The following is a 15,977-nucleotide window of genomic DNA, read 5'->3' on the forward strand; positions in this document are numbered from 1 at the left end:
TTTGTGTGATTCACTCAATCACTGGCTGTGTCCGATGGCAACACCAAGATATTTAATATTCAGTCCATGCAGTTCTATAGTTCCTACTGCAGTGGTTCCCAACCTTTTTTGGCTTGTGACCTCATTTTAACATCGAAAATTTCTGGTGACCCCAGACATTCAAAATGGAGACTTTCTTCTTGCTAAAATTTGTTTTTGATCATGTAATAGTTTCCTACACTATGTTGCAAATAAACATTAATTTTAGGTGACATTTAGTCTGTATAATGTATATAATTATGGAAGGAGGCAGAAAAGCCAGGTGTAGATTACTGCACAAAGTCAGAATTTTATTTTCCTTGGTCAGGATATGTACAGTCAGTCCAGCTTGGATTTACAAGGCTGACAATTAATACTGAAGAAACAATAACTCCAACTATGGATTATGAAAGAGCTGCAGCATCTGAAACTGACCACAATGAACATTTGACAGACAAACAGAACCACAGTGCTTCAGTTTCAGCTTCACAGTTTGTCATGTCTTCTATGGATTGGGATTGTCTCTCTCAACTCACTATATATTTTTTATTAGTAATTTTTTATTTTTATCAATTACTAGAAATTTCAGGCGACCCCATTTGAATTCCAGGTGACCCCAAGGCTGAAAAACACTGACCTAATGTATAATAATACATTCCATGCCTTCTGTGGCTGCCCTTTGTTTTTCATGCAGACCCAAATGCTGCTTGAATAAACAGTTGTCTCTTTATGATTAGACTTTAGTCTAGTCTAGGCACATGTGCAGTAGATGCCCCCTCCCCAATACAAGAGACAAAAGAGGTTTGGGATCCGTGAATTTGCATCCTGAAATATGTGTGGGCAGATAGCTCAGTAGATAACGCAGGAAAACAAGGTCTGAATCCCATAAGACCGGTCAATTTCTTTCTTGAACATTTTACGTCACAGGTGTCAAACATACGGCCCGGGGACCAAAACCAGCCCGCCAAACGGTCCAATCCGGCCCATAAGATGAATTTGTGAAAGGCAAAAATTACACTCAAGATATTAACAGTCAATCCTTTTACTTTAGGGGTCATATAAAGCCCTACTTTAGTCTTTAGTGGGTCAGATCAGTAAAATATTACCATAAAAACCTACAAATAATGACAATTCCAAATTTTTCCGCTGTTTTAGTGTAAAAATGTGAAATTCCATGAAAATGAGTAAATTTACAAACCGGCCTTTCACAAAAAATATGAATCCTAAAAGAAGTAAGTGCAATTTTACTAATATTCTGCCATTTACTAAAATATTTTGTGTATTTGCATTTACATTTCCATTGTGATCTGTAAATTGTAACGCACATTTATGAATGAAAAGCAGAGGCACAATATAGTGAAAATTGCACTTATTTTTCTTAAGAAATTTCAGTTTTTTCATGGTTGCTCATGTTATTCACATTTTTAAAAGGACAGTTTATAGCTAGATGTACACGTTTCCATAATGTAATTTTACTTTTATCACTAAAAAAACACATTGAAATGTTTGGAATTGGCATTATTTATATATTATTATGTTATTAATTTACTGGTCCGGCCCACTTCAGATCATATTGGGAGGATATGGCCCCTGAACTAAAATGAGTTTGACATCCCTGTTTTACATGTTCAAACTGGGGGAAAGCGATAAGTAATCCACCATTGCTACCACATACGCAGACAGAAACAGGCTGCAAATCTCCCATAATGCAACGTGTCGTGGCCCACCTGATATGTGGAAACGGGGGAAGCAGCGATGAAGGGCGCGATGGAGGTCTGTGCGATCATGCGGTTGGTGGCGATGCTGTAAGGCGAGGAGTAGAACCTGAGAAGGGACGGGGAAAAGGAGGAGAAAGATGGAAAAAGAGAAGGAGAGAAGAAAGGTGATAGGGAGAAAATAAGGAGGGGAGAAGGTGAGAAGAGAGAGAGGAGAGGACACAGTCAGATAGCGCTAACACATGGGGTATAAATAGCTGCTTGAATATGACGTTCTAATAGAAAAACGTGGACAGTCTTGGCTTTATAAAGATTTATCTGTGTATACAACACACAGACACACACACACACACACTAATACACACTGTGGATTTATCCTGTAGCTTGTTCAGAGCAAACACTTGGCCATATATTGCATTTTGCACATCACATAAAAGTTTCATGAAGTGTCTTATGGTGTTCTCAATTGAAAAGTCTAGTTTTATCACATCAAATTGAGCTTTGTCATTGTATAAAATAGAAACTTGTCCGTATTTTCTCTCTCTCGCTTTCTCTCTTTTTTTTTGTATTAAGGTTTACTCTATAGTGGGCTTAAGTAGAAACGCTTGTATGCTGAGCTCCCAGAAAACCCCATGCATTTCAAGAAGGTTTGACTTGAGCTGCTGAGAAGCGAGGTGGTCGGCGATGCTACTTTATCTCATTGTTGAAGGTTTATAGCCGCCGAATGTCACCGTGATCTCCTGGGAAGCAAACTGGAATGTCCAATTGTCTGTGACACCTGAGCTGAACACTGTGCTACTGGCAGTTTTAGACAACATATACACCAGGTTTAACAGCCACTCATTCTATTCCAGTTAACAGCTTCAGCTCTTCATGGTGTCTAATGCCCTGTCCACACTAATGCGGATATGTTTCTCTATGTTTGAGCCTCTTAACCACATGTAAAATAGAGTTTTAGGTTGTAAAAATAAAGGTTTTTTTTTTCAGAAGTGAAGATGTGTGTGACAGGGAAATTATAACACTGGGTTACAAAAAAATGTTTTTTGCAAGTTGTCTAGGTTTTTTCAACTGAATTAGGACCATTTTGCACCGCTAAATCCAAAAATGACATCTGTTTTTCCTCAATCCGGTCAGGTTTTTTTGCTAATTTGATTTTGTAAAATTTGATCTTCTCACAAAATTGATTAAATTTTTGTGACTTTATCAGTTGATTTTTTATATACAGGGTGGGGAAGCAAAATGTACAATATTTTGAGGCAGGGATTGAAAGACAGTGTATGACCAGTTAGTTTATTGAAAGTCATGAGAATTTATTTGCCACAAGAAAATTGACATAATAGAAAATGTTTTTATTCTATGTGTCCTCCTCCTTTCTCAATAACTGCCTTCACATGCTTCCTGAAACTTGTGCAAGTGTTCCTCAAATATTCGGGTGACAACTTCTCCCATTCTTTTTTAATAGTATCTTCCAGACTTTCTCTTAATAGTTTTACTCATAGTCATTCACTTCTTTCCATTATAAACAGTCTTTATGGACACTCCAACTATTTTTGAAATCTCCTTTGGTGTGACGAGTGCATTCAGCAAATCACACACTCTTTGACGTTTGCTTTCCTGATTACTCATATGGGCAAAAGTGTCTGAAAAGGTATGGATAATAGTGTTAGGTATGATTATGACATCAATATATGTTTGGTTTCAAAACAATTGACGTAGTGCCTGCTGAGAAAAAACAACTAAATGTTCATTGTAAATTTTGCTTCCCCACCCTGTAGTTCTCACCCAAAATAGGTTTTAAGAGAAAAAAAAATCATTTTCTAACAGGATTCCTGTTAGGTACAATGGTGTATTCGCCGCAGATGTAGCAGAATACGTCAGGCTTATTTTTGCAAGATCTTCTAGTCGAAGCCATTTCATTCACCTTTAATATTAAAAAAAAACATTAATCATAAATTGGCAAAAGTAAAATCTTCAGAACTCGTTTATTGCAAGAAATAGGAAAGAATTTTATATCATATGATGTGAAAATGCCCATAAATGTAAGCAAAAATGTTAAAAAGCCAATATGTAGCATTGTTCAGAAAGTTGACTTGACTGAGCAAAATTAATGTGATTTTTGGATTCAGCACACCAAAATTATCCTAAATCAGCTCAAAAAACTTAAACAATAAATTTGTTGTTGACCAGTGTAGATACTGGAAAACAATGTGTCACAGCAAATTATGTGCATGTTTGTTATTGCTTTCTGAAATTAACCTGCACCTCAGACATTAAATCCATGTGGATAAATCAGTGTATGACCTGAAGTAGATCGAGGTCAGTGTAGATATCATATAAAATACACTTCCACAACCGCAACTAACACTTAATGGAACTTAACCCATAAAGACCCAAACCTCAGCTGTCGACCAAAATCATCTACTGATCTAAAATGTTTAATACCTGTTGATCCACTAATCCTAACAATATGTGCAAATAATGGGTGTAAAATACAGTTTGTCATCTTTTTATGGTCATCAGATATGACCCATTTGGACGTTCAGAGGCTCCGTAGTTACTATGGAAACACCGTCATCTTCTACAACATTGATCCACCAGTAAAACCCATGCAGTTTGATCAATGAAAGTGGATGGAGATGGTTGCTTTTATGTTTAGTTAATGATACATTTTACAGAAAAAGTCGCTTTTTCTTCAGTTTTGTCTGTTTTTGATATAATAACCCTCAAGTTTAACCTCAGCTTTTATGAACATCTACATAGCCAGTGAATTAAACATTGGAAAATACCTTATTTTCCCTGAAAAAAAACACAAAATGAAGAAGATAGTATTGCAATAAATGGTGATAAATGTCTTAAGAAGGGTTACTTTATTTAGGAACTATCACAAAAGTAGCTCTGGGTTTTTATGGGTTAAGTTTATAACTGAACTGACACATTAAAGCCTCTGCTATGTCCAGTATTATCCAGTTTCAACTTCAACAGAAACAATGGTTTTTCTCAGTGTTTGGATCAGTTAGTGCTTATTTTTGTATTGCTGTATGGACAGAATTTAATTTTAAAAAACAGAAGTAGAAAATATCTTTTTAGAAAAATATCTGCATTAGTGTGGATGGGCCGTAATAAATCAGACTCACATAATAAAACTGACTAACATCATAAAACAGAACTGGAAATGAAGATGGAATTCTCTGTTTTTTAAAAATATAGAAGTCCATTAACATTATAGCTTGTATTGCAACTGTAATTTGCATCATAACGACAACCCTTATTCCACAAAATGTTGGGACACAACAAGAATCCTATATTAGACTTAGTGTCTGCATCCAAAACCAGATGTTTATGAACTGTTGTTAAGAGAGGAGGGGATGCTTCAACATGGTTAATCTAATGCAACACTACCTTTATGTTTTCTTAATATTGGATATTTTCTCAGTTTAATACATTTGGTGTGTTTTCTGTGGTCTATTATGTTTAATGGTAATGGTACTAATGTAAGGAATGATGCTCAAAGGGATAATGTGGATGTGAACAGGTGTCTGGATCAGCACTTATGTTGGTCTAATGGTCTAAAATATATGTTCCTTTCACCTTACGTGTGTTTTTCTTGTATTTTCTATATTTACTTCTTGGATTTATTTATTTATTTGCCACATACGAGCAAGGAACCAAATACATTAACTTCATTTATCTTGATTTTCTATATGACACTAAAAAATTGTGAAAAATTTCACAAAAGTGTATGTTGACAGGTGTCTGGATCAGCACTTATGTTATTGTAATGTACTAAAAGTGATGTTCTTTTCACCTTAGCAGTGTTTTTCTTGTACAGTTGTGGAAAAAACTATTAGACCACCCTTGTTTTCTTCTATTTCTTGTTCATTTTAATGCCTGGTACAACTAAAGGTACATTTGTTTGGACAAATATAATGATAATAACAAAAATAGCTCATAACAGTTTAATTTCAGAGCTGATATCTATCCATTTTCCATGTTTTTTTGATAACAACCAAAATCACTTCAGTTTTTACATCAATATCTATGGCATTGTACTGACAAAAACAGTGCTTTTAGGCATTCCATGTTTCCTTTTCTGTCTGTTTTAGTCACATGATACACACAGGAGTTCGTACTTGATTGGATAACCATTGTTTCTGATGACTTTTGATGGTGTAAGAATTGTTTCCGTGACTGCACTTAGGAGTTTCTGTAAGATGACCGCCATACGAACCAAATACAGTTTGCACTATATGTGACTTTTTTTTTTTTTACCATTTTTGTTGAACAACTCAGTAACAAATGTCCCAACTTGCACAAATTTGCCCCCATGTGGAAGGTTTTGATACAAAATACTCAAAAAATTTTGCTTTTTTTTCAGTTTTTTTCATCAGGGCCCCAGTGTGTACAGGGCTTTAAAATGTAAACCATCCTACCTTCATTACATGTGAATATAGAGGGACTTTCTTTTCCCTTAATATCGGCATCATCCCCAAAATTTAAGTAATAGTGAAGTTCAAGTTTACATTATGGCAACCTGCATTTCATCCCCTAATTTTTGTACTGTACTGACAAAAACAGTGCTTTTAAGCATGCCTTGTTTTCTTTTCTGTCTGTTTTAAACACATGATACACACAGGAGTTAGTACTTGATTGCATAACCGTTGTTTTTGATGACTTTTGATGAGCTAAAAATTTTTTACGAGACTGAATTTTTTTATATATAGTTCATGAATGTTTTATTTATTTATTTATTTTGCCACATGGGTACGGAACCAAGTATGGTAACTTCATTGACCTTGATTTTCTACATAATAAAACATTTTTAAAAATTTCACAAAAGTGATAAAGCCTTGTTATGTCCTCCAATAACACACTAAGGTTGAAAGGCTGAATTTCAGAGTATTTTATCAGTGTCCTATAAAGGGTTAACATAACAGCGTGCATTCCAATTATAATTTACATCCTAATTATTAACCCTATTCCACAAAATGTTAGGACAAAGCAAGAATCCTATATTAGACATGTATCTTCATCCAAAACCAGATGTTTATGTGCTGTTAACAGAGGAGGGGATGTTCCAGCATGGTAAAAAACTACCTTTACATTTTCTTCATATTGGATATTTTCTCAGTTTAATACATTTGTTCTGTTTTCTGTGGTCTATTATGATGGAAATATGAGTTTGTGAGATTTGCAAATCATTACATTCTGTTTTTCGTATGTATTTTATGAAATGTCCCAGTGTTTTTGGAGTTTCATATTCAGTCATTTCAGTGTTATTGAATTTATATATACCGGTGCAGTTGCACATCAACTACAAATCAGTCTCTACATTCACGCTCTGCAAAAATCTAGTATTTGTAGAGCATTTTGCGAGTTCAACCTCCTCTTTAGTTCACAATAGACACAATTTACCGCGGCAAGAGTCAAACATCCCTTTTCTTGCAGGTCTGTTACTTAGCACAAGTATCCGCGAGATTACAATTTAGAGGGATTTGCGGCAAAGCGGGCTCGTATGTGGAAAGCAGTGTGTAATGAGGGATGCTATTCATGTAGTTTTTGTTTGAGATTGACTGGGATTCACTGGGGAATAAGTGGTTTAGGAAGTGGGGAGTGAGGGGCTTCCTGTGAGGGACTTGAGGCCAGGGGGGAGACAGAGGGGAGACGCAGTACTCTCCTTCCTGTCTCGGTACTGCAGGGAAAAATAAAACACGTTGCCGGGTCATTTATTTCCACAGTCCCATTAAGTCATGACATAGAAACACACAGGAACACACACATACATAAAGAAGCCAACACACACTCGCTCCGGCAGCCGGGTTTCACCATTTCTCACCCAACAACCGATATCTGAAGTCCATATAGATTTGCTTAATCAAACAGTAACAAAGTGCAGACACTACATTAATCTTTATGTATGACACTGGTATTGACTGGGTCCTATAGCCAAGAGGTGAGTGTATTAGATGGTGCCAAGGATGGATTGACCGTCAGCTTCTTACCCATTCTGCATTGCAGTCGGATCATATGTTAACGCCATACCAGTCTGAAAGAGAGAGAAAAAAATAAAAATAAATAAATATAGGATTAATTACAAAATGGTGAATTCCATTAAACAGCTGCAAAAAGAACATATAACATACAGAGATGTTGTTTATTTTGTTCTATACTTCTTTATTCAGTTAATTTTCTGTACTTTTCTTATGAAATCGCTGCAAAATGAAATGAACAAACTGAAGAACCTACAGAAATGTCAAGTATAAAAGCTTTATTTTGTTGTATACTCCTCTAATCAGTTAATTTTCTGTACTTTTCTTATTAAAGCACTGCAAAAAACCCTGAAAAAAACTGAATAACATACAGAAATGTTAAGTATAACGGTTTTATTTTGTTGTATACTTCTTTAATCAGTTAATTTTCTGTATATTTCTTATTAAACCACTGCAAAAAATAACAAAAAAAAACTCAAAAACTTACAGAAATGTTAAGTATAACAGCTTTATTTAGTTGTATACTTCTTTAATCAGTTAATTTTCTGTACATTTCTTATTAAACCACTGCAAAAAATAACAAAAAAAAACAACTCAAAAACATACAGAAATGTTAAGTATAAAAGCTTTATTTTGTTCTATACTTCTTTATTTGGTTAATTTTCTGTACTTTTCTTTTTAAATCGCTGCAAAATGAAATGGAAAAAAACCAAAGAACATACAGAAATGTCAAGTATAAAGGCCTTCTTTTGTTGTATACTCCTCTAATCAGTTAATTTTCTGTACTTTTCTTATTAAACCACTGCAAAAAACCCTGAAAAAAAACGAATAACATACAGAAATGTTAAGTATAACGGCTTTATTTTGTTGTATACTTCTTTAATCAGTTAATTTTCTGTACTTTTCTTATTAAACCACTGCAAAAAATAACAAAAGAAAAAAAACCCTCAAAAACATACAGAAATGATAAGTATAACAGCCTTATTTTTTATATACTTCTTTAATCAGTTAATTTTCTGTACTTTTCTTATTAAACTGCTGCAAAAAGAACATACAACATACAGAAATGTTGTTTATTTTGTTGTATACTTATTTAATCAGTTAATTTTCTGTAATTTTCTTATTCAACTGCTGCATAAAGAAATGAAAAAAACTGAAGAACATACAGAAATGTTAAGAATAATGGCTTTATTTTGTTGTATACTTTAATCAGTTAATTTTCTGTACTTTTCTTATTAAACAGCTGCAAAAAGAACATACAGAAATGTTGTTTATTTTGTTGTATACTTCTTTATTCAGTTGATTTTCTGTACTTTTCTTATTAAACCGCTGCAAAAAGAAATGAAAAAAATGCAAGAACATACAGAAATGTTAAGTATAATGCCTTTATTTTGTTGTATACTTCTCTAATCAGTTAATTTTCTGTACTTTTGCCCATTATTACTAAACACAATATGAACAAAAACACTGGGACACATCACGCCTACATTATTGATCTGAAATATTATCATGTCAGTTGTTACTAATTATCATGATAAGTGTCAAATCAATATTTCTTTTAAGTTAAAAGGATGATTTTTCTTCTTCAGTGAGAATTGAAGAAACCAGACTTATGCTTTGAAAGGATTATTTACGGTCAGAATATGAGAAATGTTTCAGAAATCTAGTGGTAGAACATTTAAAATGTTGAATATTGAATCAAATCTGCAGCCTTTGTATGTATTTTAGTTGACAATGAAAACAACTCTAACCCTAATAATGAAATTAAAAAAAAAAAAAAATCCTGAAAATTCTGACATTTCTTCTATTAGCAATGAAACACCAGTGTCCCAAAACTTTTGTCCATATTGTAAACTTTATACAAGAAATGCAATAAAGCAACTACAATTTACATGATATAGACACAGATTAAAAGTAATTAATTACTGCAATTTAAGACTGAAAATGAAACTTTATAAAAATAGTAAAATGAGAATAAAGATGCAATTATGTCAAATTCAAAACAAGTGCAAATAAAATAACAAAAAAAAAAAAAAAAAAGCTGAAATCCTGTAAAATGCAGGTAATTTCTCCTTATTTCACTGGTATCTGAATGGTGTACTGGCCTACAGAGTATATTACGCTGCCATGGAGTGTGTTTTGTCTATTGTATGTTACACTACTGCGGTGTGTTCTGTACGTCTCTGTAAAAGCTGACAATTTGTTCCTACGCCAGTTTTACAGAGATAATTTGCCGTACCTTTATTGTACCTGGGGAACGGCGTAATTTATTCTTTTTGTTCACAATAAATTAAATCAAATCAAAATCAACTCATTTCAAATTGGAAAAACTGACAAGTGACAAAGCCAAAGTGGGAGAAAAAAAGCGCAGTCAATAGGACAAAGTGAATTAGTATCGGGGACGCCTCTTTTTCTATTTCAATCACGCACAATCATGTTTTTATGAATGAGAGGAAATGAAGAAATGCCCTTTGGAGAGAAAAGAAGCCAGCGGAAAACGGCGTTCTTTGTCTGCTGGTGTGTGTGTTCTAGTGTGTTCTAGTGTATGTGTGTGTGTTCTAGTGTGTGTGTGTGTGTGTGTGTGTGTGTGTGTGTGAGGCCCTCTCTGAGTCCAGGGGAGAAACCTGTGCATCGCAATCCGTCATCTGCATTCCTGAAGGTTCTCTCCCGGAGGAGAGCTAATCCGATTTCTTTTAACGGGAGTCTGCTGAGGACGGCAGATTTCATCAGCATACACACACACACACACACACACACACACACACACACACACACATTTACACTCACACACACCCATGTACACACACACACACACTCCCTTTTCTTGCCCTTCCTTACCCTCACTTGCTCTTCCTCCCTCTCGTTTCTTCCCCCATCATCTTCTGTTCTTTTTCTTTCTCTGCTTATGTTCTCTTCTTCATCCCTCACCCTCCTCATCTCTTAATCTATCTCTCCTCCCTCCTGTTTTTCTGGAACGCTCTTTTGCCCTTGTTCCCCCAGAGGGTTACCTACACTGAGCTACAGTGTTAAGGGAAAAGTCGCTCAGAGGAGCAGAGGGATCAGCCAGCCTGGACCAAAACCTACAAGCGTGAGCAAAAACACAGAATATCCACAGAATGATTAAAGTCTCACTGGTGTTTGGAGGTGACGACGTGTGTGTGTGTGTGTGTGTGTGTGTGTGTGAAACCACGGAGGAAAGACTTGTGTTTAATTTGTAAGAGATTTGCAAACCTAAATAAGGCTTTCAGGGACAGTTTCTGTAAAGCTTTAAGGCCTGGATAGAAGGACTTATGTTTATTAATTAGTATAACTTAAATGCCTTCAGCCGCATTTGTGTATTTTTGATCTTCTGCGTCTATTAATGTAACTTCTGTGTGTTAATGTGTGTTTATACACTACAAACAAAAAGTTAAAGATATTTTAAATTTTTGGGCTATTTTTTTCAGTTGGGATTCTTGCACAGCGCTTTTTACTTTTTTGTGTGTGAACTGAATTGAAACAGTTTTTTAATGACCAGACATAGTTTTATTTACAAATGGCAAAAATGACAAAAAAAAAAAAAAAATCCTTAACTTTTTGTTTATAGTGTATGTATAAGTAAGGGATAATGTAGTGGGATGATCATTACTGAAATAAACTCTAACATGTTGATACTCCGTCAACCTCCTACTCATGTGATTATTTATTAAAGAAATCCATAATCACACAAAAGTGATGTGGTTGAGTTTAACGATTTAATTATATTCATCTGATGACTATTTTAATGGGTCTATGTTTAATTTGAGCACTTTTTAATATATCCAAGTGGTTCTATGTACTATTAATATTCCATATTCTTAGCAGCAACACCACTATGTTTCCACAGACTGTATCAGCTGAATAAAGTATAAAGCTCATTGTTTACACTAGTGATGGAGTTCTCGAGACCAATTTTTTGTGGTCTTGGTCTTGTCACAGACTCAACTCCCTTTGATCCCGGTCTCATCTTGGTCTTGGACATATTTCCATCCCATCTTGATGGGATTTGTACAAAAACTGCATCATCACAGAATAGTATCATTATTTAAATCAAATGCGACCAGTCAGATGCATCTATTTTAAAAACATGCTACATTATATAAAGTTTGTTAACGGACAGTGCCAGCCCTCCACAGTCCACTAGTGATGCAGTTCTCCAGACCAATTTTTGGAGATCTCGGTCTTGTCACGGACTCAACTCATTTGACTTGTCTTGGTCTTGATACCCTTTGGTCTCGGTCTTGTCTTGGTCTCAGTCTAGCTGGTCTTGACTACACCACTATGTAGTTTACACACATTTGTATTATGGTTTCATCAAGTTTTCTTCTTCAAACTAAAACTTGTAGATGCTTATTTTGACAGTCGCTCAAAATAACACGGCGTCTTATAATCTTCATGCGCTGCATCAGCTGATAGTTTATATTATAGCTCTGTTAGCTTAGCTCTGTTAGCTTAGCTCTGTTAGCTTAGCCACAGTAAAACCACAAGTCACCTCTTTTTTCTGTACGGTTTATGTTGTCAATAGCTGAACTAAACATCTGTTTGGAATCGAACAAACAAGGTCAGAACTGTCACAGTTTATTCTGAACCATGGATCAACAAACAACTTTGCAAAGATAATAACATCCCATAATAATTTTATACCTTCGCAAGCATGTAGTAGAAAAGCTGTGATTTCGGCTTCAAACTCTACTCTTTTCATTTATGTCTGTGTCCACTGGTGAAAACAACAACAGTAATTCTAAATGTTTTCCCTTTGTTGCTTTATTCGAGTCTAAAAGTTGTTTCTTAATGGTTCTCATCTCACCTGGTCACTTTCTGAGGCTTTGGTTAAAGGCCATGTGGTGCTACTTTTTGTCACCATGGGAGACGGGCAGAGTCACTCACTACTCCCTCTAGTGGTCACATAAATCCCAGTTCATATCTCTAAAATCCAATACATGAACTCTACATTCTAAATAATACAGTGGTACTTTTAGATCACATTTTAACCCTTTAAAGTTTGAACCATTAAATCATTGACAGAAAATTCCAGTTCTTTGAAACTAGAGACTTTATTGGTCCTTCTGAACAACCCAACAATTTTTTTTCAAATATCAATTTCCATGCATGAGTTTCAATTTAGTATCATGTTTGATACATCAGGCCTCAATGCTCAAATATTATTATATTTGAACAAACAAAAACATGATATAACACAAACATGTCTAACAAATTGGTAATTCCTTTTCAAAATTGGCAAAGCTCTGACTCCTTCCTCATTAATAACAGTCTTGAAGTGTCACAGGAAAGGCCTCTGCTGAACAAATTCCTCCCCCTGGTGGATTATCTGTGTATTGCATGTATCTAATTGTATACATCAGGTTTTTGAAGAAAAAAAAATCACACTGATCATGTAGAGGACTTCAGAACTCATGTATCAAATATGATACATTTGGTGTTACAGGTTTAAGATTCGAAAGAAGAAATACTATATAATCTTTTTCATTAATTTTACTCTTTTATTCTCTGTACTACTATATTCCTTTAATACTTACACATACAGATTGAACAGTATTCCTTTGTCTGAGTACTTGTCCTTCTACTGCTTCTACTTTAATATCTGCGTCGGTCTCACTGTGTGGTTATTATCTCTTGAATTAATTGTGAAAATGATGCTGAATGTCGTACATATTTTTCACATGGATGTGTGAGTGAGTGTGTTCACATGTGCGCTAATAGCAGTGGCAGACATGGCCAGCTGTCTGGTGAGGCTGATAACTCCCATAAGTGCTGCCCTTGGATCCATGTGCTGATGAATTTCACAGCAGAGAATCTCCTAACCAGAAACCCTGCATGGCCGACGACTGATTACTGATGCAGTCAGCTTTTTGGCTCAGCTGGAACAAGGAGAAAGGAAAGGAAAAGACAGAGACAGCTTGTATATGCTTTTGTCTGAGCCCGATCCAAAAATGAAAAGAAAAAAAAAAACAATACTACATAGTGAACAGAATCGCTGAATAAAGCTTGGCCTTGAGTAAAGCTGCCTCAGGAAAATAGAGATTCCAAGAACAGGCTGTTTTCGAACATGTCAAATTAAGTAATGAGCTGTCAACCAATGCACTAAACATGTTGGAATTACAGACGAAGGATTCGTTCTTAATAGTAGTAGATGACGTCATCAAGTACAGTGGGATCATGGAAGTTGTCGTTTTAACCACTATTGAAGAAATCATGCTTAACTGAGGTAAAGTATTTAATTTACATACATGTTGTATTTTATATTAATGAAGGGGACATTATTATAACCTTTATTTAACCAGAAAAAAAGCTCATTGAGATTAAAATGCGCGTCCTGGCCAAGACACAAAATAGAAATCACAGCCATGCATCCACATTAAAAATATACATAAAACACAACATAAGTCAGTACTAAAACCAAACATAAAACACTAAATAAGAACATACACATAAAACAACACCATTATTTTAAAGGTACTAAATGCATCTCAAAGCAGAACCCCATTCAATTAGAAAAACATCTACATTGACATAACATCAACATGTGATAGGATAAAATGGGTTACATCAGTGACTATAATATCTTATAACCCCCCCCCCCCGCCAAAAGGGGAGGCAAGGGGTTTGTTTTAGGTTTGGTTTGCTTTGTTTGTTATCATTTTAGCAGCAAAACTATTGGTTCAATTCATCCCAAACTGGGATTATAGATTGCTTGTGACCCAGAAAAGATCTCATTACATTTTGGGAAAAGTAGGTCAAAGTTCAATTTTTTTTATGATTTTTTTTTTTTTTTTTTTAAATCTTAATAAAGAGAGGTGATTGACATGCACATCCAGAAAATGAAAGGTATGCAGGATCCCAAAAAATTTGATGAAAAAATAAAATAAGGTCCACACAACCTGTGATCTCCCAAAGAATTAATTCCCATGGGTGACGTCACCTGTGGGAATTAATTCTTTGGGAGCTCACAGGTTGTGCGGACCTTATTTTATTTTTTAAAATCTTCTCATCTATATCATAATACTGGAAGGTCTCAGAGCATCTGTGTGTGTGTGTATATCTTTTAAACTGGCCAATTTGGTACCTACAGTTGAGGAATAGTCCTATCTCCCCATTAATTCTCTGTAAGTTGACAAGACCAATATTAGTCATTTTGGAATATAATAACCTTATAATCACGTTGCTCTGTTGACCGGATGCACAGTACCATGCTGCATGATGGGAAATGAAGTTACAAACAAGAACAATGCATTTACTAACTTCAGTCCGTACATATTGGAATTAATATGACCCGTGGTTCTCCATTAGTCAACACGCTAGTTTACTCATAATAGTCAAAACAGGAGTAAGAGGTGGGGTTTGTTGTGCCTGGCACCAGTTGTTGTCTCTGAATCTATCTGATATAATATAAGCAACTGTGGACCAGTTGGCTGGAGGGTCGGCTAGTGACTGAAGGGTTGCCGGTTCGATTGCACTGGTCTACAATTTTTTAGAAATGATTTGCTTCAGAGATTAAATGTGCTAAATGTTATGTATTTTAATAAGATTAATTGGAAAATAAATGACAAAAGTGCCGGTTTGCTGATGTTTTCAAGGTATATGATTAAGTGTTATTACACATACAGGGTGGGGAAGCAAAATTTGCAATATTTTGAGGCAGGGATTGAAAGACAGTGTATGACCAATTAGTTTATTGAAAGTCATGAGAATTTATTTGCCACAAGAAAACTGACATAATAGAAAATGTTTTTATTCTATGTGTCCTCCTTTCTCAATAACTGCCTTCACACGCTTCCTGAAACTTGCGCAAGTGTTCCTCAAATATTCGGATGACAACTTCTCCCATTCTTCTTTAATAGTATCTTCCAGACTTTCTGGTAATAGTTTTGCTCATAGTCATTCTCTTCTTTCCATTATAAACAGTCTTTATGGACACTCCAACTATTTTTGAAATCTCCTTTGGTGTGACGAGTGCATTCAGCAAATCACACACTCTTGGACGTTTGCTTTCCTGATTACTCATATGGGCAAAAGTTTCTGAAAAGGTATGGATAATAGTGTTAGGTATGATTATGACATCAATATATGTTTGGTTTCAAAACAACTGACGTAGTGCCTGCTGAGAAAAAACAACTAAATGTTCATTGTAAATTTTGCTTCCCCACCCTGTGTATATTGGTTTATGTACATTTAAATAATAGTTTTATAAATCTTCCACAAAACAGAACCTGTAAAGTGA

General features: G+C 35.0%; 1 protein-coding gene across 1 annotated transcript in view; it reads right to left on the reverse strand.

The window, feature by feature from the left end:
• LOC115428458 (RNA-binding motif, single-stranded-interacting protein 3-like) overlaps nucleotides 1–15,977 on the reverse strand; it is a 527,598-nt gene that overhangs the window by 55,678 nt on the left and 455,943 nt on the right. Inside the window, exons 10-11 of the mRNA XM_030147513.1 lie at nucleotides 7,733–7,776; nucleotides 1,746–1,842 (exon numbers count right to left, since the gene is read on the reverse strand). Of these exons, the coding sequence (XP_030003373.1) occupies nucleotides 1,746–1,842; nucleotides 7,733–7,776 (141 nt within the window). The remainder of the gene's footprint in view (nucleotides 1–1,745; nucleotides 1,843–7,732; nucleotides 7,777–15,977) is intronic.

The sequence above is a fragment of the Sphaeramia orbicularis genome, chromosome 11, assembly GCF_902148855.1.
Source record: "Sphaeramia orbicularis chromosome 11, fSphaOr1.1, whole genome shotgun sequence".
NCBI classification, from domain to species: Eukaryota; Metazoa; Chordata; class Actinopteri; order Kurtiformes; family Apogonidae; genus Sphaeramia; species Sphaeramia orbicularis.